The sequence below is a fragment of the Ursus maritimus genome, unplaced genomic scaffold (genome assembly GCF_017311325.1).
Source record: "Ursus maritimus isolate PB19 unplaced genomic scaffold, ASM1731132v1 scaffold_32, whole genome shotgun sequence".
Taxonomy (NCBI): domain Eukaryota; kingdom Metazoa; phylum Chordata; class Mammalia; order Carnivora; family Ursidae; genus Ursus; species Ursus maritimus.
This window is the reverse complement of record NW_024425786.1, coordinates 23,714,560-23,736,826: the sequence shown is the minus strand read 5'-3', so window position 1 is coordinate 23,736,826 and position 22,267 is coordinate 23,714,560. Positions and strand designations below refer to the sequence as shown.

Genomic DNA, 22,267 nt, shown 5'->3' with positions numbered 1-22,267 from the left:
CAAGTCATCAGAGGTATGGACTGAGGCCCAGCAGACCTTAGATACCCAGAGGGCAATTGAAACTATCCTGGGGAGGGGTGGGTGCGAGGGCTTAGGGTAGGGTTGGGGAGAGGAGGGGGCTGTCTGAATTGGGTCTGGGCAAAGGAAGTAGGTGTTCGGCAGGCAGAGAAGGTAGGAAGGACATATCAGGAAGAGATCCGAGCATGGGCAAAGGTACAGAGAGAGGAGGCAGCTTGCAGTTGTTACAGGAGTGAAGCAGTAGGTGGGATGGGGTCTGGAGGAGGAGGAGTGAGGTGGGAGAGATCAACAAGGACAACACTGCTTGAATGCAAGTGGAGAGACTTAAGTGTGGTCAGGTATTACGAGGGGATCTCTCAGGGCACGAGCCAAGGAAGCTTAACATCAGTGTTTACAGAGAGAATGTGCTGGGTTCCAGGCACTGTTCTAAGAACCTTGAATAACGATGGTCCTTGCAACAACACTATGAGGTAGATACTGGTATTATCCCCATTTTACTGATGGAAAAACTAAGGCACAGAGAGATTAAGTAATTTTCCCAAGATTATACAGATCCTAAGTGTTGGCAGCAAGTGTTCCATCGCATGAATATGCCACAATTTATTTATTTATTGACTCCATATGGACATTTGGGTTGTTTGCTTTTGTTGTTTTTGCTATTACATCCGGTGCTGCTATGACGAACAGTTTCGTGTATGTTTCTGGGTACATATGAGCGAGTGTGTCTCCATTGCTAGGTTATAGGGTACACACATCTTCAGCTTTACTTAAACAATGCCAGATGTTTTTTTAATTTTAATTTTAATTTATTTTTTATTTTTTTAAAGATTTTATTTATGTATTTGACAGAGAGAGAGAGACAGCCAGCGAGAGAGGGAACGCAAGCAGGGGGAGTGGGAGAGGAAGAAGCAGCCTGATACGGGGCTCGATCCCAGGACCCTGGGATCACGCCCTGAGCCGAAGGCAGACGCTTAATGACTGAGCCACCCAGGTGCTCCTAATTTTTATTTTCTTTAAAGATTTTTTTTTATTTATTTGAGAGGGAGAGAGAGAGCGCACGTGTTCAAAAGCAGAAGGAGGGAGAGGCAGACTCCCCACTGAGCAGTGAGCTGGATGTGGGGCTTGATCCCAGGATGCTGGGATCATGACCTGAGATGAAGGCAGCTGCTTAACTGACTGAGCCACCCAGGCGCCCCACCAGACTTTTTTTTTAAAGCGGTTGAAACAGTAGATGGTCCCACCAGCAGTGTATAGATTCCAGGAGATCTGCATCCGCCCCAACACTTGCAGCTTATGCCAAAGTAGGAATATGATATGATGTCTCAGTGTTGTTTTAATTTTTTTTTCTTTTTTTTTTTTTTTAAGATCTTATTTATTTGAGAGAGAGAGAGAGAGACCACATGTGTGCACACACACACAAGAGCTGGCAGCTGGGGTGGGGGGCAGAGGCAGAGGGAGAAGCAGGCACCCCGATGAGCAGGGAGCCTGACATGGGGCTCGATCCCAGGACCCTGGGACCGTGACCTGAGCTGAAGGCAACGCTTAACTGACTGAGCCACCCAGGCGCCCCTGTAGGAGTTCTTTATATATTGTAGATACTATTCCTTTGTCAGTTATATGTTTTGCAAATGTATTCTCCCAAAGTGTTGCTCATATTTTGTTTGCCTTATAGTGTCTGTAGATGAGGAGAAATTGTTAATTATTTAAAAAATTGTTTCATTGTAGTAAAATATACATAACATAAAATTTACCATTTCCACCTTAATACAGGTCAGTGGCATTAAGTATATTCACACTGTTAAGCAGCCAACACCTCCAACCAGAATTTTTTCATCTTCCCAAACTGAAATCCTGTATCCATTAAACAGGAAGTCCCCATTCCCCTTCTTCCCCCAGCCCCTGATAACCACTATTCTTCTTTCTGTAGAGACAGAAATTTGACTCTGTCAAATTTGAATTTGACTATTCTTGGTACCTCATATAACTGGAATTGTACAGTATGCATCCATTTGTGACTGGCTTATTTCACTTAGCATAATGTCTTCAGGGTTCATGTTGTAGCATGTATCAGAATTCCATTCTATTTTAACGCCAAATGTCAGTGGACATTTGAGTTGTTTCTACCTTACAGCCATTGTGAATAATGCTTCTAGGAACATTGACGTACAAATATCTGTTCAAGTCCTTGCTTTCGATTCTTTTGCGTCTACTGTGCCTAGAAGTGGCAGCTGAATCAAAGTGGAATTGAAAAGAGGTAGAATTGACGCACCTGGGTGGCTCAGTTGGTTAAGCAACTGCCTTTGACTCCAGTCATGATCCCAGGGTCCTGGGATCGAACCCTGCATCAGGCTTCCTACTCAGTGGGGAGTCTGCTTCTCCCTCTGCCTGCTGCTCTGCCTACTTGTGCTCTCTGCTCTCTCTTTCTCTGTGAAATAAATAAATAAAATCTTTTAAGAAAAGAAAAGAGGTAGAATTGCTGGAGGAATTCCTAATATGTCCTAATTGATCTGTTATTTCACTTATGTTATGTATTTTTAAAAATCTTTAAGGCACCTAGCTGGCTCAGTCGGTGGAGCATGTGACTTTTGATCTCAGGGTTGTGAGTTTGAGCCTCATGTTGGGTATAGAGATGGTTTAAAAATAAAATCTTTAAAAAAAATAAAAATCTTTTAAATTAATTCCTTTCCTATCTCAAGGTCATGAAGATGTTCTTATACATTGTGTTGTTTTGCCTTTCACACTAAGGTCTAGAATGTACCTAGAATTAATCTTTGTGAATGATATGGGCTATATATTTTTTTATGGATACCCAATTGTTCCAATACCATTTACTGAAAATTCTGTCCTTCCCCGCTTATATGCAGTGCCAGATCTGTCACAAATCAAGTCTCAATGTATGTGGGATTGGTTTTTGGTCTCCCTGTACTCATCTTTTTCAAAAATCTTTCTCTTTGCTAATATTATAGAACATTAATTATAGTAGCTTGTTGTTAATAATTCTTGATGTCTGGCAAGACAAGTCTCCCATCTTTGTTGTTTTCAGGAGGATCTTTACTCTTACATTCCTTTGCTCTTTCATGTAAATATTACAATCAGCTTGTCAATTTCCACACACACACAAACCTGTTGGGTTTTTCACTGGAAAGATATTGAATTTATAAATCATTTTGAGGAGCACTAACGTCTTTACAACATCTTTACAGTATTGTAAAGATGTGCAGTATTGTATAACATGCTCAATCCATGAACATGGTATATTCCTCCCTTTATTTTGATCATCTTTATTGTTTTTCAATGAAGTTTTATATATTTTCCATAAAAAGTCTTGTATATCTTCTTCAGATTTATTCCTAAATACTGTATTTCTATATAACTTGTTATGGAAAACTTCAAATATCTGTGAAAATAGACTGAATTTTAAGAAGGGGTTGGAAAATTATGGCCCATGAGTTGGCCACCTCACCTGATTTTGTAAATAAACTGGAACACAGGCACAACTATTTGTTTACATATTATCTATGGCTAATTTCATGCCCCAAAGGCAGAGTCGAGGGGTTGCAATCGAGACCATATAACCAGCACCCCTAAAATATTTTCTCTCTAGTTCTTTACAGAAGAAAGTTGCTGGCCCTTGGCATGAAATTTCTTGTACTCATCACCCAACTCTACCAACCATCTGTTATTTTGTCTGAAAGTTGACCATAGTTCCAATAATATCACCCGATATTCATTCAATATCCAAATTTCCAAATAGTCTCATAAAGATTATTATTTTTATACTTTGTCTCTTTTAAAGTCAAGATCTAAAGAAAACACACACATTGCAATTGGTTGACATGTCTTTAAGTCTCTTTTAGCCTTCAGGCTCTCTCTCCGTATCTTGTTTTTCCTGTAATCTATTTTTAAAAAGGTTTTATTTATTTATTTATTTATTTATTTATTTGAGAGAGAGCATGAGTGGGGAGGGAGGGGCAGAGGGAGAGGGAGAAGCAGACTCCTCGCTGAGCAGGAAGCCTAACTGGGGCTCGATCCTAGAACCTGGAGGTCATGACCAGAGCCAAGGGCAGCTGCTTAACTGACTGAGCCACCCAGGCACCCCTCCTGCAATCTATTTTTGAAGAAACTAGGTTGTTTGTCCTGTAGCTTACTGCCTCCCCGTCATTTAGTGACACCTGTTCCTCTGTTTTCTGTGTTTCCTGTGAACTGGTGGTTGAATTTGAAACTTTGATTAAGTTTGGATTCACAGTTTTTGGCCTGTTTTATAGGTGGTGGTGTGGTCTTTCAATCTAAAACCACAGCATGTCTAATTGTACTACTTTATATCTTTTGATGCTATCATAAAATGGTAACTTTAAAAATTGCTGTTTCTAACTGTTGCTGGTGTATAAAAATGCAATTAATTCTGCAGAGATCTTGCTGGATTTTTATTAATTCATATAATTTACCTATGAAAATTTTGTTTTCTCTGTAGACAATCATGTCATCTGCAAATAATGACAGTTTTCTTCTTTCCTTTCCAATTTTTGCATATTCTCTGCCCTCTTTCCTTACTGTGCTAGGTAAGACCTTTAGTATAATGTCTAATAGAAGTGATGATAACGGAGACCATGTGTTATTCTGGACTTTACAGGGAACGTGGTCATCATTTCACCAGAGTATGTGTGCTATGTTTTGTTTTGTTTTAAGATTTTTATTTATTTATTTGACAGAGAGAGTAGACCTGTGCATGAGTGGGGGAAGGGGCAAAGGGAGAGGGAGAAGCAGACTCCCCACTGAATAAGAAGCCCAATGTGGGGCTCGATCCCAGGACCCCAAGATCATGACCTGAGCCGAAGTTAGACGCTTAACCAACTGAGCCACCCAGGCTCCCCTATTTGCTGTATTTTTATATACGTGCCTTTTATCAGGTTAAGGAAGCTCCCTTCTATTGCTGGTTTGTGAATTATTCTGAATGGACAGTACATTTGACCAAATATGACTTCTGTGTTTTTTGAGATAATATGATTTTTCTTCTCTAATTCACTATTGTAAGTAAATTTAATGAGTTGGGTTTTTTCAGGTTAACTCACTCTTGCATTTCTGGAATAAACCCAACTTTTTTTTTTTTAAGATTTTATTTATTTGACAGAGATAGAGACAGCCAGCGAGAGAGGGAACACAAGCAGGGGGAGTGGGAGAGGAAGAAGCAGGCTCACAGTGGAGGAGCCTGATGTGGGGCTCGATCCCACAACGCCGGGATCACGCCCCAAGCCGAAGGCAGACGCCCAACCGCTGTGCCACCCAGACGCCCCTTTGGAATAAACCCAACTTGATCATGTTATCTCTTTTTTATATTTTCTGAATTCATTTCCATTTGGTTTGGAATTTTTATAATCCTATTGATGACTTAATTGGCCTGAAATGATTTATTTTCCTCTGCCTTATAGGTTTTGGTGTCTAGGTTTTGCCTCATAGAATGAATTGCAGAGTGTTTTCTCCTTTTCTGCTCGCTGTGAGACTTCGTATAAAATTGGAATTATTTGTTCTTTGAACATTTTGGTAGAGTCACTGGTAACGAAGAGGCTGGACTGGTGTTTTCTTTAGGGAAGATGTCCCCTTCCCTACTGATTTAATTCATTCTATAGTTATAGGTTTATTCAGTTTTTTTCTTTGAGTCAATTTTAGTGAGTTATATTTTTCTAGAAATGTATCCATTTAATCTGAGTTTTCAAATTTATTGGCAAGTTGGCGTAAAGTATCTCATGATAGCATCTTTTTAATATTGGTGCATTCATGATTACTCATTCCAGATATGGTCTAGTTGTGTCATCCTTCTTTTCCTTAATCTTGCCGGAGAATTGTCTGTGTTTTGAGTCTGTTCAAAGAACTGTTTTTTGGTTTTGTTGATCCTTTCCATCCTATGCTTGTTTTCAGTGTCATCTTTCTTTCAATTTATTTTCTTATTTTAAAAAATCTTAAGAATTATGTTGAGCTAATTAATTTTCTGTCTTTTTTTTCCCCTTTCTAATAAAGTCGTTTGAAGCTATAAAGGAACCGGTAATTATCACCTTAGCTGCATGCAGAGACTCTAATGCATAGTCTTTCTTATTATCGTTCAATTACTAATATTTCATAATATGTATTACAGTCTGTCTTTGACTTATGTGTTATTCAGAAGTTTTTTTCTTAATTCCCATTCCTCTGGGCCTCTTTCTTTTTTCTCTCTTTCTGTTATTGCTTTCTTTTTTTTTTTTAAGATTTTATTTATTTATTCAACAGAGATAGAGACAGCCAGCGAGAGAGGGAACACAAGCAGGGGGAGTGGGAGAGGAAGAAGCAGGCTCATAGCGGAGGAACCTGATGTGGGGCTCGATCCCATAATGCTGGGATCACACCCTGAGCCGAAGGCAGACGCTTAACCACTGTGCCACCCAGGCGCCCCTCTGTTATTGCTTTCTAACTTAATCAGAGTGTGGTGTGAGAATGCAGTTTTGATCTGAGTTATGGCAGCCACCAGCGCCTTGTGTCTATTGAGTATTTGAAATCTGGCTGGTCAAAACTGAGTAAGTGGAAAGTACATATTGAATTCAAAGACTTAGTACCAAAAAAATGTAAAAATCTAATAAATTTTTATTTTGATTACATATTGAAATTGTAATATTTTGCATATGTTGAATTAAGTACAATATAAAATCAATGTTTTTGAAGGGGGAGGGGCAGAAGAAGAGGGAGAGAGAGAATCTTAAGCAGGCTCCACACCCAGGGGGGAGCCGGACGAAGGGCTTGACCTCACGACCCTGAGATCATGACCCCAGCTGAAATCAAGAGTTGGACTGAGCCACCCAGGTGTCCTGAAAATTAATTTAACTTGTTTCTTTTTACTTTTTTTGTGTGTGCCTACCAGAAAACTTGAAAGTACTCACTTGGCTCATGTTTATACTTCTATTGGGCAGTGCTGGTGTCAAAAGTACTAATCTTTTGAAATTTGTTGAGATTTGCTTTATGGTCTGGGCTGTGCTTAATTTGTATCTGTCACATGTATTCTTAAAAAAATATATGTATTTTCTACTTGTTAGGAAAAGTGTTCTATGTATGTACACAGATGACGTTTTTAAACTGTTTTTATCAGGGGCACCTGTGTGGCTTGGTCAGCTAAACATCTGCCTTCGGCTCAGGTCATGATCCCAGGGTCCTGGGATTGAGCCCCGTGTTGGGCTCCCCACTCAGTGGGGAGTCTGCTTCTCCCTCTCCCTTTGCCTCTCCCCCTGCTTGTGCTGTCTCTCTCTCTCTCTGTCAAATAAATAAATAAAATCTTTAAAAATTAAGAAAAATGAATAGTTTTTATCAAATCTTTTTTTAATCTTTACTATCTTGTCAGCCAGATTGATCAATAGTTAGGGAGATACGTTAACATTTCTTGCTATAATGGTGGATTTGTCTTTTTTCTTGCCGTTTTGTCACTTTTTGCTTTATATTTCTTGAGATTATGTTATTAGATGCTTATATATTTAGAGTTGTGATAGCTTCCTGGTGAAACTCCTTGTCTTTATGTAGTGAGCTCTTTGCCCCTAGTTATTTTTTTCCTTGAGGTCTGTTTTGTCAGATATTAATATAGCTACAAAGCTTTATTGTGCTTGGAATTTGCCTGTTCACATATGATTCTATTTTTTTCTCACGCTTTTTCACATTTTTGTATTTTAGAAGTGGGTCTTATAAATATCCTTCAATTAGATCTTCTTTTTTTAAAGGTCTTATTTTTTTGTATTTATCTCAAGGATTAGTTCATTTTCATTTGTTGTAGCTACTCATTTATTTGAATCTATTCCTACTGTCTCATTTTGTGCTTTGCATATATATATCTTGCCTTTTCCATACTCCCCCCCTTTATTGCCTCCCTTTAGATTGATTCTTTTTTCTTTTTTTAAAGATATTTATTTATTTATTTATTTGAGAGAGAGAGAGAGAGAGAGAGAGAGATTGAGAGAATGAATGGGAGGAAGGGAAGAGGGAGAAGCAGACTCCCTGCTGAGCAGGGAGTCTGATGCAGAACTCCATCCCAGGACCCTGGGATCATAACCTGAGCTTAAGGCAGATGCTTAACTGACTGAGCCACCCAGGTGCCCTGATTATTTTTTCTTATTCCTTTTTATCCCTCTCGTAATTTGGAATTTTCTATGCCCTGTTTATGTTCTTTTGGTGACGATTTTGGAAATTTTATTTTTTTTTTTTTTAAGATTTTATATACTTATTTGACAGAGAGAGACAGCCAGCGAGAGAGGGAACACAAGCAGGGGGAGTGGGAGAGGAAGAAGCAGGCTCCCAGCCCCCCATTTTGGAAATTTTAAAATGAATACCTAACTCGTCAAAGTTCAGAGGCTGTTACCACTGTTATCTGCCCCTGAAATGATATAAGGATCCTGGAATGCTCTAATTAAATGCAGTTAATTACATTTAATTGCTTTAAATGCACCTTCACAATATATGTGCTATTATCCAGTAGATTGGTCCTTTTTTCTTTAATCCCCGGTTACACACTGGTACGGTTTCATATGCTCCATGTTCATTTAGATTTAACAACATATTTGTTATTGTCTTCGCTCAAAATTCCTCTTTGCATCTCAGCTTTTCTCTCAGGTATTATTTCCTTTCTTCTGCCTCAAGCTCATCCTTTAACATTTTGTTTCTTGTGGGCGCCTGGGTGGCTCCGTCAGTTAAGTGTCTGTCTTGGGCTCAGGTCGCGATCCCAGGGTCGCCTGGATTGAGCCCCGCGTCAGGCTCCGTGCTCCGCGGGGAGTCTGCTTGTCCTTCTCCCTCTGCCCCTTCCCCCCTCCGTGCTCTCTCTCACTCGAATAAATGAATTAAAAAAACATTTCACTACTTGAGAAAACAAAATTATCAAGGATAACAATTTTCTTAGTTTTCTCTAGGATACCATTGTTGGATCCTCATTCTCAAAAAATATTTTGTATGGGTCCCCAGTTGATAGTTATTTGCTTGCAGCACTTTGAAAATATCATTCTAGTCTGTGTTGCCTTCCGTTGTGACTATTGAGAAGTTCGCGGTTGGTCTAATTGCCATTCCTTTGTAGCTGAAAAGGTCTTGGTGGGAGGCATTTATAGCACAGGGTTTAAGGTGTGGCCTCTAGATCAGACTGCCTGGCTTTAAACCCCAGCTCTTTGGTCTGGCAGCTGGGAGACGCTGGGCAAGCTAGTAACTTCTGTGTGCCTCTGTGTGCCTCAGTTTCCTCTTCTGTAAAACGGGGACAATACTAGTAGCGGTATCTAGCTTCTAGGGTTTTGGTGAGGATTCAGTGAGCTAATGGGAAACGTTCACAGGAGTGGTGGCACATTTTCAGTGCTATTAAAGTGTTAGCTGTCATTTGTTCTCTTTATGCTCTTAGGATCTCCTCCTCACTGGTGTTGGGCGGTTTCACTGTGTCGTGCCAAGGTGTGGATTTACTTATCCGGTTTCAGATTCACTGAGCTTTTTGAATCTGTGTTGTCTTTTATCAATTCAGGAAAAGTCTTTTTTTTTTTTTAAAGATTTATTTATTTATTTATTTGACAGAGATAGAGACAGCCAGCAAGAGAGGGAACACAAGCAGGGGGAGCGGGAGAGGAAGAAGCAGGCTCCTAGCGGAGGAGCCTGATGTGGGGCTCGATCCCAGAACGCCGGGATCACGCCCTGAGCCGAAGGCAGACGCTTAACCGCTGTGCCACCCAGGCGCCCCAATTCAGGAAAAGTCTTAGCCACATATCTTCAAATACTGCCTCTGTCCGGCTCTGTCTCCTCTCTTTTTCTGGAACTTCAGTCAGATTAGTTAGTCCTTTTCACCCAGTCCTTCTGTCTGGTTCACGGTGTTTCACAGCCTGTGTTGTGAATACTCCGGATCATTTAAAATGTCTTCTAGTTCTCCAGCTCCCTCAGCTGTGTCTACGAGGCTATCAAACCTAGATATGGAGTCTGACATTTTCATGATTATCGTATTTTTATTTCCAGAAGTTGTGTTTGGTTCCCAACCGGATCTGCTTGGTGATTGTTTAATATTGCTTTGCCCTTCACTCATATGTTCGACTCCTTCCTTTGGTTTGTTGCACATAGTACACATATTTTGTGTTCTGGTCTGATAAATCCAGCATCTGAAGGCTTGCTGGTCAGATTTGGCTGCCCGTTGTTTTGTCTGTACATAACACTGACGTACACGCCCCCGACACAGGCCTGCCAGAAAGTTCGAAGCCACGGAGGGCCATTCTTACTATCTTTCCTGCTTTCCTTCCCAGCTGTCCCGTTTTCTCTCCCCACCCCTTTTCCTCAATTTACTTTTTTGAAAGGCTGATTCATCCCCATGGTTTAAAAAAAAAAGTGAAAAACAAAAAAAGTGAAAAGCCTCTTTTCCAGCTCCCTGTCCCTTTCCTCCTGGCAGCCTCTGTTTTTAGGTTTGTGGCTACTTCCAGAGATATTTTATGCAGATTCAGGCAAACATAAATTTAAAAATTCTTTCTCTTTTAACGCAAATGGTAGCGCCCTACACACATTGTTCTCAACTTGTTTTTTAATTTAAAAAATATGTTTCTGATTATAAAAGAAATACATGCTCATTTTGAGTAACATAAATACCCAAGTGTCTACAAGCAGAAGCGGAAAGTCCCTCTGGAATTTCATTCCCCGGAGATAACCTTCATTATGCGTCTATAAATATGTATTTACATAAATGGGCTTATGCAACAGATACTGCTCTGTAACCTATTTTTTTTCCCTCCAAATAATATGCCTTGACATCTTGCTGTGAATCTTACCACATCTGTCACTGGTGTTCAGATAGCCTGCAGTTTAGTGCCTGGGCTGGAGTCAGATAGCAGTAGGCTCTAATCCTGGCTCTGCGGCTTCGTAGCTGTGGGACTTTTCAGATCCTCTCTGACCCTCAGTTTTCCTCATCTGTAAAATGGGGGTAGAAATAGTACGTAGCTCATGGTGCTGATCTGAGACCGAAATAAGGTCACGTGTGGTGTGTTTCCTGCAGGGCAGCTGTTTTGTAAGCCTCCGATGAATGATCGTTTTTATCATGACTCACTCTAGTGGTCTGTTAGAATCCACAGTATATGTCACGGTTTATTAACCATTCCCCCTCTGATGGACATTGGAGGGTACGCATTTGTTTTTTGTGGATTTTTTTGCCAACCCTGTGAACACTGAACACCTTTCACTTTTGTGTGAGTGTCAAGAATTCTTGGGAACTCTCTACAATGGGGTCACTGGTCCTCTGAATCCTAATTTCTGCATCCTTTCTCTCCCAGGACGAAATGAAAATGCCCCATGGGGTGAAGCACGTATGTTACGTAGGTTTTCATTTTTTCTTACTGCTCTTCTTCCTCCCTCTCCTCAGGTCTGGCGGGATGGGAGGGGTTCTCCCCAGCAGAGGCAGTCCCAGCCCCCCTGGCCTGCTCTCCTCCTGAGCCCTGTAGTGTTCCCCACTCCCTGTGATGCTGGACCTCAGACTTCCAGTTTTCCCTGAACTTTGGAACCTGACCATTCGTGAGAATTCATCCAAAGATTAGATTTCAGACTCATCTCCTTTCACAGTAGTTTCCCGTGGTTTGCAATAGATTAAAAGTATCAAAACATACTTGAAATGGGATAAAAGCCTAAAGTAAGAGAAAAGGAGAAAGAGAAAGGGAAATCTCGGTATGACAACCTCTCACCTTCTGCCCATCCTGGAAAGGTACAACTGTTGGACTCCAAGTTAATGCCGAGCTTCCCGGCAGCCAGAGCAAAAAGGGGAGCAGGATCGATTCTATAGCTCATAGACCAAGAGACCACTCTGCACCTTGAAATGCTTTTAAAGGGCTGGGGGTGAGAGGGAAAGATGAGAGGATGCGAATGAAGACCGGCTCCTCTCCTGGCACAGAGGCCATGCAGTCCGCAAACATTTCTCGAATGCTACTTTGTGTCAGGCCTGTTCTAGGCATTGGGACTATAGTGGGACCAAGACACCCATGCTCTGTCCTCATGTTGCTTACGGCGCAGTAGGGGAGAGAGACATTAAATGAGTGCAGATGAAGCGAGCGCTCCGAGGGGCCTTCGTGGCTCGGCTCTGAAGTGCTTTCCTTCCCCTGCAGCTTGGTTCCGGGGCAGTGCTCCACCTCCTGGGGGCCGTCCGCGGCAGCCGGGCAGGGGAGCCGCAGCCTCCGAACTTGGAGGTTCTAGAGGACATGATGGAGGTCAGCTTAGCATCGCCAGTCCAGAGGCCCAGAAGGAAGGAAAAGCCCACGGCCCAAGGCCCCGCGGGGTGCCAGGTACAGAACTCGTTCTTTACATAGGCGGTGTTACGTCATCCCTGCAGGGAGACGCTTTCACACCTGCTGCACAGAGACGTCACTGCCACCACACAGCTGTGACTTGCTCATGGTCCCACAGAACGTAATAGCCAGAGACGGGGTTAGACCCCCCACTTGTCTGCCTAGTGGGGTCTGTGTGCTCTTTGTCCAGCTCTCCTGAATTCGGGAGCTTGACTGAAGCGAGGGAGGGGCTGAGCCTCCCGTGCCTTTGGAGAGGGAGCAGTCGCCGACCTTTGTTCCTGGCTGACCAGCATGTCCTGCCATCCTAAGGTCCTCAGGAGGGACAGCATGGGCCCCTGGTGGCCTCTGACTTCTTCTGCCGTCTGAGGAGTCCTTCCTGTCCCCTCAGCGACCCCCCCCCCCATATCCTCTTTCTCTTGCAGGAGGGGGCTCCTGTTCGTGAGGCCTGTGCTGCGTGTCCCGGGGTGAGTGCCTCTCCCGCAGCGCCGTGGGCTGGAGCATGGGTCAGGGAGAAGGTGGGGAGGTGGTGGGGGGAGTGGTGCTCCCTGGGACCAGGAGGCTCCTCCCAGGGTCGCGGCCTCAGTTCCTCTCCCCTTCCCCACAGGGCGGCCCATTGGAGGCTGAAGAGGAGGAGCCTGGTGAACAAGACGGGGGAGGGGTCAGGGAGGGGAGGGCCCCCCCGCAGCTGCTTGTCTTCCAGGGACTGCTGGGGACTAGTGGGGGCCTCATGCCCAACTTCTGGCCCCAGCCCCTCTGGGACTCTTCTCTCTCACCTCTGATACATCACTCCCACCAGCCTCAGTCCTTCCCCAGAGGGATGGGGGCTGCTGGCTGCCTGGGACTGGATCCTAGATGTCTCGGATCCCTGAGGTTGGGATACCCCCCCCCTTGCCTGCCTAAACCCCCCAGCATTAAGTCACCCCCGCCCCTTGCTCGTCAGCATCCCGTGGGAGTTTGTGACTTTCTCTCTCTCTCTCCCTACAGCTCAGCTTCAGCACCAGCAGAAGCTATCCCTGGATATCGGGGTACGGGGTACTGTGGTCCATGCCATGCAGGAGGTGCTGTGGGGTCGGTAAGACCTCGCTCCCTACTTCCTTGACATCTGTGACATCCTGAGAGCTGTCCTCACCTCCCAGGCCCATGTTGCCATGTCCTCAGGGCTTCTGAATGTATGACTAACCCCATTTTGTAGCCGTGAGGTCATCTGCCTGCACAGCGAGCTGGTGGAGAGCTGACATTTGCACCTGGGTCTCTCTGGCTTCAAGGTCATGCTCTCCCATGAAGCCACTGCTGCTGCTCATGTCCTCGTGGTTGTCACCCACAGCAAATGCTTTCAGACGCAGTGAGACTCTGCTGGGAGCATCTGCGAGCTCTGAGCCCAGAGCTCTCATTTACATTGGTGAGACCGAGGCTCAGAGAGGGTAGGACTTGGCAAAGGCCACACAGCAAGTCAATGGCAGAGTCGGTGTTACGTTCAGGGCCAGGGCTCTGTCCCCTGCCCGCCTGATGCCTTCCCTGTCCCCCCAGGCTTCCTCCATCCCAGTCCCACTGGCCAAGGATAAAGCATGCACTCAGCAGTCAGATCTTGCTTTGCCACTAATCACATGGCCTTGGGCAAGCCCCTTGTGTTCTCTGAGCCTCGCTCACCCCATCTGTAAAAGGAGAGTGAGACTGCTGCTTCCTCACAGAGCTGGGGTGAGAATGAGTGTACACATTGGGAGATGCCCAGCACAGAAACCACAGTCGGTCCAGCCCCTGCTCTGTGCTTGCGCTGTCTGGCCAAGGGCCTAGATGGCCTCACGGGCTCAGCGCTGTGGTGCCACCATTGCCCCCGCAGCCTCCAGGAGCATCCAGACCTGGTGCTGAGTGAGGAGGCAGTGGAGAGGATCGCTGCTGGCATTGAGACAGCCCTCTTCGACCTGACACAAGCCACCAGCTGTCGCTACAAGACCAAATACCGCAGCCTGCTGTTCAACCTGCGTGACCCCCGGAATCCAGTGAGTGGGGCTTCTGGTTGGCCCAGATCCCCCCCTCGGAGGCTCAAAGCCCCAGCAGGATGTTGGGGTGGGGGCTTCTGGAGCAGTGTGGTGCAGCCCCCATGCCTGCCCCTGCAGGACCTGTTTCTCAAAGTGATTCAGGGAGACGTCACCCCCCACGACCTAGTGCGGATGAGCTCCACCCAGCTGGCCCCCCAAGAGCTGGCCCGCTGGCGGGACCAGGAGGAAAAAAGGGTGAGCTGTTGGGTCAAGTCAGGATAGGTGACGTGGGAGGGACACGTGGAGAGGAGGGCCCGAGGGTGCAGCAGGAGAGACAGAGCAGAGTGGGGGGGGGGTCAGTGAGATACAGGGAGCACAAGACAGAGATAGAAAGGAGGAAATGGAAAGAAAGAGCAGGAAGACAGGGAGGGAGAGAGATAGAGAGAGAGAGAGACTCTCCACAAAAAATGGAAAAGAGGCAAAAAAGAAAGAGACTTGGGATGGAGAGCTTGGTAGAAAGGTGACCCCCGAGAGGTATCATCTTCCACTTGCTTTTCTGCGGAGCTGTGCTGGGGGCGGGGGTACCAGGCATGATGGTCTGGGCTCTGGAGTCCAGGATTGTCATCCACTAATAGGTCTAGGTCCCCTCGGGTGCCCCCGTTCTCATGTCAGCCTCAGAAGCCCCAGAAGTATCTTCCTGGTGCCCCAGGCTGGGGAGGGACCCCAGAGCCCTTGAGCTTCACCATCACGTCCCCATGTACCCCGTGTCCATGGGTCTCTCCCTTCTTGGGGACGGCTCAGGGACAGGGAAGGTGCGGGCCCTGAGCCAGCTTTTGGGAATGCCCGGTGGCCCCCAAGGGAGAGGGGACCGATCTCGGAGTAGGCCAGTGGGATGGGGTGGGGTCCTGCAGCCCCTGTTCTGGAAGATACTGGAAGATTCGATTCACCTAGAATCCACAAGGTGACTCTGTCCACTGTAGGCTGAGCTTCTGCCCAGGTACCTGTGGGGGACCAGGAGCAAGACCAGCCACATAACTTGTGGGGGGCAGTGCCAAACAAAAATGTGTGGCTTTTTGCTCAACAACTATTAAGAATTTCAAGATGGCGACAGCATGAAGCATGGGGCCCTGCGAAGGGCAGTGCGCCGTGTAACAGCAGGAGCCCACACCCCCGAGTCCAGCCCTGCCAGTGAGGATGGAACCTCCTCCAGGCTCCCAGGAAACATTTCAGATAGGATGACGTTGACCAACAATAAGAATGACAGGTAGCATTTACTGTGAGCCAGACTCCAGCCAAGCATTCTACATTTGCTGTTTAATTTAATGCCCTTAATTTAATTCCTAGAAAACAGACACATGGAGGCTCAGAGCAGCGAAGTGCTTATCCAAGGCCACACTACCTTGGGGGTCTCTAGTCACGACCCAGCTGACTGCCGAGCCTGCCCTCTTTCGACTACACTGTATTCTTCCCAGGACAGAGGCTGGGGTACAGTCAGAGGCAGAACTGACTTGTGGGAGAAGGTGAAGTTCAAGAAGGCTTGCTGGAGGGGCGCCTGGGTGGCTCAGTCGTTAAGCGTCTGCCTTCGGCTCAGGGCGTGATCCCCGAGTTCTGGGATCAAGCCCCACATCAGGCTCCTCTGCTGGGAGCCTGCTTCTTCCTCTCCCACTCCCCCTGCTTGTGTTCCCTCTCTCCCTGGCTGTCTCTCTCTCTGTCAAATAAATAAATAAAATCTTAAAAAAAAGAAGGCTTGCTGGAGGAGGCAGGGCTTGCATTTGGAGGGCGAATGAGTGGCCTGTGGAGCAGTCGGCTTGAGGGGGGAGGGCGTGTTAGGTGCAGGAATGGTGGAAGCAGAAGTGTGAAGGAAGAGGAAGGGTTGGCACAGAAGGGGAACCACAGGAGAGGGGCCTCCGGGGAGGAAAGCGAACACTTGGGCTCGTGGTGGCCTGGGACCCCCTGACCCGGCTGAGTTTGGGCTGCTTGGCCCCGCCAGGGCCTGGAGATCATTGAGCAGCAACAGAAGGAACCGTGTAGCCTCCCGGCCTTCAAACTGACCCACAAGGGTGAGGTCGAGATCCTGCGGGACGTGGACCAGACGCTGACCCTGGAGGATCTGGTGGTAAGTGACAGACTGACCTGGCACTGGGGGCAGGGCGGGGGGGCTCGTGTCCAGGGTCCCATTCCTTACCTTGGCAGCTGGGTGGCCTTGAGCAAGTCGCTGAACACTGTGGGTCCCAAGGTCTTCACTGTGGACAAGGGGATGGTTGCTGCCGCAGGGGTCCAGGCGAACGTGGGGCGGGACGGAGCCGCGGGCGCTGGCCTGTCCTCACCTTCTCGGTGCAGGTCCCCTCCTTCTGGCCTAATGCCAAGGCACCGGATGGGAGTGGGAATAAATCTTATCACCGAGATTTTCCCCAGCCCCAGACATTCCCACCGGATCTCTGGCTGGGAAGCAGGAGGGCCACACTGTTTGAGTCAGCGACTGATTTTGGATGTGAGGAACAGAGACCTACTCTCTTTGGTGGCAGGACTTAGGGGCGCTAGGGGCACAGAACCGCCCGCAGCCCAGGGCAGTTGCTACACTCCCCTCTCATCGCTGGGGACCTCCGTCCTCACGTCCACCCTGCTCCTTCCTCCCCGCCGCCCCTCCACCTTGCTCATGGCCTGCCGTGGTGGCTCAGCCTCCCGCAGACCATCAGAACTCCCCCTTGGCTTACTTCAGCCTCTCCCGGGAGGCTCCTCTGGCTTGGCTGCGGTGTTCCGTGGGTCAGATGTTCACCCCCCTCTGATCAGCTCTGTCCGGGACGGACAGCGCGGGTGAACCCCTTGAGCCGCGTGCGCTGGATTAATGTCAGTGAACATGAGACAAAAATCCCTGCGGCTCCGAACCCATGTCCAGGCCACACCCCAGAACCACTGCCTGTGTGGAAAGGAGTCCCCAACCAAAACCGATCTGTATTCCCTGAATAAATCGCGCGTAAGTATAGAGGGAGGAACTAGAAGACCCAGGGAGAAGTCCCCACTGGGAAGAGAGCGGCACAGTAGCAGAGGGCAGAATAACCATAACAACATCTTTACTCCTAATCGAGCGCCTGCTGTGTGACCTTGGACACACAGTGCCTCGTTCAGATCTCGCAGGGACCGAGGAGGTAGGTGATCCCGGTGTCCTGGAAGAGGAAACGGAAGCCCTGTGCCCAGGGTCACTTAGTTGGTCCCGGGGGAGCTGTGATTTGAAGCATGTGCCTTGGTGCTACTGTGGACGTGGTTTATGAGGCCAGAGTTGAGTTTCCGAATCTTTTAAAATCTTCCTGAAGCCATGTTTGTTTTGTGGTTAGAGCTATTTCTATTGTGAGGGGAAAGCTGACTTGGCAGTGAGCATCAAGGCTTAAAAAGGCTCATTCTCCCTGATTCTGTCATCTGCGCCTGCGAACTTGTCCTAAGGACAGAGTTAAAAGTTTAGGAGAAGACTTCCTGCATAAGGATGTCCTCAGTACTGTTTGTAATGGTGGAAACCTGGGAATGACCCCACCACCCAGCAGGAGAGGTGAGGCTTACACGACGGTCACCCCTCCCCTCAGTACAGGCGCTGTGTCACACGGCAGATGCTTCTGCTGTAATTCATGGACGCAGTGAGAATACAGGTGGCTGGGAGGCCTGGGTGGCTCAGTCGATAGGCGTCAGTCTGTGGCTCAGGTCATGATCCCAGCATCCTGGGATCAAGCCCCACATCAGACTCCCTGCTCCGTGAGCCTGCTTCTCCCTCTCTCTCTGCCTGCTCCCCCTGCTTGTGCTCTCTCTCTGTCAAATAAATAAAATCTTAAAAAAAAAAGAGAGAGAAAACAGGTGGAATACCTGATCCCAGCTATTTTAGTCATAGGACCCCCACACCCTGTGTGTAGGAAAACTGCTTCAAGGATCCCCAGAGGGCCAACAAGTGTCTCTGAGTGCTGGGGCCAGGGGTGATTTTTTGGTAAATTTCACTTTTTTTTGTATTTTCCATATTTTCTCTAACACGTTTGCAGCACCTCTGTAATAAAAGAATGTATTATTTGGAAAAATAAAACCATATCCCCGAGGCTCCCTACCGATGGAGAGCTGCTGACTTCCCTGGCACATTGCCAGCCCACCCCTGTCCTCTTGTGCCTCCTAGGGTCCCATGGTGTCCATAGACTGCAGCCCACTGGCCCTGTCTGCCACGTTGAAGGCCACTACCGAGCAGGACGAGGACACCACAGGGCAGCACGAGCACCACTTCCTGGACCCCAGCTGCCGCATCTGCATGGGTTGGGGGGAGACACAGGCTGGGTGCAGGGGTGGTGGGCAGGCTGGGGCTGAGCGGGGGGCTCAGCAGCAACAGATTCATGGCCTGGGGAGAAGGTGGCAGGGTGGGCATACCTGTGTCCTGGGTCACCTGGAAAAGAACCCGGTTCAGAGCCTGGCTCTAAAGCCCTAGGCTGGCTTCCTCTGCCTGCCTGCCCGCCAGCCTTTGCTTCTGCTCTTCGTAGACTGGAAGGCCCCGTGTGAGCTGCCAGGCTCCTTTAAAGCTACTAGGAGGATAGAGGATGGTGTCTTCCAGAGAGTTCCAAGCCCAACCCTCACCTCCTCTCCAGAGATGCCCCAAACTGGGGAGAAGCCTCCCCCACAGCTCCAGGACAGGTGTGGGGCTGGGGCTGGGTGAGGGTCCATGGGGGCAGCCACGTGGGGGACAGCAGATGTGGTATGGGCTCTTCTTTCTTTGTGGCCTTGGGCAAATCCTGCCTCTTCTGTGGGTCTCAGTTTCCTCATGTGTGCAATGGAACCAATCGTCACTGTCTCCTGGTTCCCCCCTCATAAGGCCACGCTCAGGCTAGTGTTCCAGCACGCACGTTGGGAACACAGGACTTTCTCTGAAAAGTAGGGAGATGCTGAGGGATGTCCTGATAACCCGTTCTGTCTGGCTCTGTCTCTCTGTCCCTCTCTCTAGGCTCCACATGCCTGCTGGGCCCACAAAGGCCCTGCCCAGCCAGCCGCCCTGGGAGGGAGCTCTGGACATGTTCTCCATCTTCATTCATTCATTCATTCATTCATTCATTCATTCATTCATTCATTCATTCATTCATTCATTCATTCATTCATTCATTCATTCATTCATTCATTCATTCATTCATTCATTCATTCATTCTTTTACTCCCTCATACTCAAACAAGGCATTGGCACCCTCTCTGTGGCTGGCCCTGTGCTGGGCACGGGCAAATGAGACAGCCCCACTCCTATGGAGACGTACGGGGGTCAAGGACTTCCTGTAACCCAAGGCCTAATGCAAGAGGGCCCCGGGAGAGGAGTCTGGTGCCTCCTTGGCCCAGGGGGAGGGTGTTAGGAGTGATTGTTGAGTGATGGACTGATCAGCTGAACTGTTGGATGGGGATGGAAGGTTCAAGGAGGGAGGAAGAGGCTTCTGAATTGCTGCAGGAGACTAGCCCAGAGAGGCTGTGGGCCTCCAGGGGGCAGTCAGGACTCCCTGGGCAGCCACGGACCTTCGTGGGGGTTCTGGTATACCGCCTGTCCATCCTCGTCACTGAAGGCCGTGGCTTCGCGGTGGCCGGTGTTGAGTGTGCCCTAAGTGGGTGGGAAGCTAGAGGGCTGACTGGCCATCCTACCTGCCCCCAGGCCCTGCCTGAGGTGATCCGTTCAGCCGGCTGCATCCCCTCCAGTACTGTCTGGGAACTTCTGGCCAGCACCTGCCCGGCCGAGGCCAAGGTAACTGCCATCCTTGGGCAACCCCTCTCCTCCTAGCAGGGGACCCCAGCCCTGTGCTCCCTCCCTCTCCCCTTCTGGAGCAGAGGCCTGATTTAGGGTGTCTGGGTCTAGTTCCCACCGTGACCGTAGACACTCTGTGACCCTGAGCAAATCCCTCTCTTTCCTCCACTGGGAAGTGGGGACACAAGTCCTCACAGGGTCGTCAGAGGCTTAGCTGAGGGCGGGGGTGTTCCCAGGAGGAAAGGATGGCTGCTCCAAAAGCCACCCTCCTTCCTGCACCTGCAGGACATCTGCGTGGTCAGACTGTGCCCACACGGGGCTCGGGATACCCAGAACTGCCGCCTGCTCTATTCCTACCTCAACAATAAGCAACGCCATGGCCTGGCGGCCGTGGAGCACGTGCGCGTGGTGCTGCTGCCCCTGCCTGCCTTCCAGCCCCTGCCCCCCAGGCTGCGCCCTCTTGGAGGCCCTGGTGAGTGCCCCAATGCCCCACCAGACCCCGCCTCCCCTCCCCTGTGACCAGCGGGGGCGCTGTGGACAGTCACCCCGGTGTCCACGGAGGCAGGCACAGCTCAGCAGGGTATTCCTGCGACGGGCACATGGGGTGACAATAATAGCTCTGTGTTGCTTACTGGGTGCCAGGCAGTGTCCTAAAAGCTTCACTTCTATTCACTCATTGAGTCCCCAGAATAACCCCATTTCACAGATGAGGAAACTGAGGTAGGGAGCAAGCCGGTGACTTGTCTGGAGTCACACGGCCAGTCAGGAGCAGAGCCGGGCCTCACAGCACGGCTGCAGAGACTGGGCTCCTGACCACCACACAGACTGCCTCTTCAACCAGGCATCCCGATTAGAATCTCATGGGACGGCCACATTAGAGGCAGACACAGCGGGACAGGGGCAGGACCCACAGACAATCGAAAGCATCACCTAAGACAGGAAGGAGGGATGTTTTCACCACGGCGGTCCTAGGCCGAGGTTGGCCTTGGTGCACAGAATGTGGCTGGCACCTGGGGTGGGGGTAGGGGGTCAAGGGTTGGACTGCACCCACTTCCAAGCAGAACACTTGGCCTTTCCGGGCTGCCTGTCCTGGGGACAGTGTGGTAGACTCTGCAGCCATACAGTCTTGAGGTCAGACCGTCCATTGCCCTACCCTCCGTCAGGTGAGTCTGTTCCCGTGCCCAAGACAGGCTCACCCTCCTCCTTCCTGTTCCCAGCATCTCATGGGCCCCCATCTCACCGCTGGAAAGCTCTCCCTGGGGCCTCGTCTGTAGCCCTCTGCAGACACAACGCAGCTTCTAGGGACTGTGCGTTCTCTCCTACCCAGCCTTTGGTCTCTCCACTCCCTCTTTCCCCAGGTCTGGAAGCTGCTCACTCAAGCCTGGTTCTAGCTGTGCTGCTTCCCAAGGCAGGGCTTCCAGACACAACGGAGTCTGGCCCTTTGTGGGGGAAGGTTCGAAAGATGGTCTCCTTCAACAGAAAAGTGGAGAGGCGGTGCTATCAGCCAGAAGACAGGAGTCCCAGCTTGGCCCCGAAGTGCTCCCCTCCCCCAGGGGGCACTCTGCAGCAGAGCCAGGGCGATAGCAGCCTGGCTCCAAGGGGAATCTGTGCTTGGCAGAGGCCCCCCAGAGGCAGGGGGAGACTGTGGGGAGAGCCGGAGACCTGGCAGAGTCCTGGGCGAGGGCAGTGGCCCCCCAAACCAGGCCGGTGCCAGTCTGGCCATCCCTATTCAGCAGCACCATCCGGCCCCAGCCAGCACCTCCACAGGGCCTCCTGCCCCCACCAGGCCCTGCTCCAGCATCTGGAATCCCTGGTGTCCATGAGCCACCAGCTCCAAGCCTCGTTGAGATTCCCAGGCCAGGGGCTCTTTCCCCCAACCCCTGCCCAGCCCCCTGCAGCCCCTGGAATTTTTGACCTACTTTGCCAGCCCCCTGCAGCTTCAGAGCCCCCTGGCCAGGTTCCTGACTCTTTGGGTCCTACCGATGGAGCTGGCTCTGAGTGCACCTTCCCCAGAGAGACCTGACCCTCATTACCCACCAGAAGAGAGGCATTGATTCCCTCCCCAGGACTGAATCCTGAGCTGTTCCAAAGAGAGGGGCGGGGGGGGGGGGATCAGCTGTTTGAGTTTCTTTTTCTGCGGTCTGCTTGGTGTTGATCTTTGGTTCAATAAAGAGTTTGGCAAAGGTGAGATTGCATCTGCTGGCTGATCAGGAGAGACCCTGGGCCGGGCCAGGTGTGGGTCAGGATAGGTGTGTCTGTGAATTT

At 48.9% G+C, this 22,267-nt stretch overlaps 1 protein-coding gene across 1 annotated transcript in view; it reads left to right on the top strand.

Annotated features, from left to right (window-relative positions):
- Positions 1-22,065, top strand: part of SPOCD1 (SPOC domain containing 1) — a 36,805-nt gene extending 14,740 nt beyond the window's left edge. The window contains exons 6-19 of the mRNA XM_040619336.1: positions 11,292-11,333; positions 12,114-12,301; positions 12,716-12,731; positions 12,898-12,931; positions 13,278-13,365; positions 14,131-14,290; positions 14,408-14,524; positions 16,260-16,385; positions 18,417-18,549; positions 18,772-18,940; positions 19,230-19,312; positions 19,869-20,002; positions 20,288-20,474; positions 21,361-22,065. Of these exons, the coding sequence (XP_040475270.1) occupies positions 11,292-11,333; positions 12,114-12,301; positions 12,716-12,731; positions 12,898-12,931; positions 13,278-13,365; positions 14,131-14,290; positions 14,408-14,524; positions 16,260-16,385; positions 18,417-18,549; positions 18,772-18,940; positions 19,230-19,312; positions 19,869-20,002; positions 20,288-20,474; positions 21,361-22,025 (2,142 nt within the window). The 3' untranslated portion in view covers positions 22,026-22,065. The remainder of the gene's footprint in view (positions 1-11,291; positions 11,334-12,113; positions 12,302-12,715; positions 12,732-12,897; positions 12,932-13,277; positions 13,366-14,130; positions 14,291-14,407; positions 14,525-16,259; positions 16,386-18,416; positions 18,550-18,771; positions 18,941-19,229; positions 19,313-19,868; positions 20,003-20,287; positions 20,475-21,360) is intronic.
- The last annotated feature ends 202 nt before the right edge of the window (positions 22,066-22,267 follow it).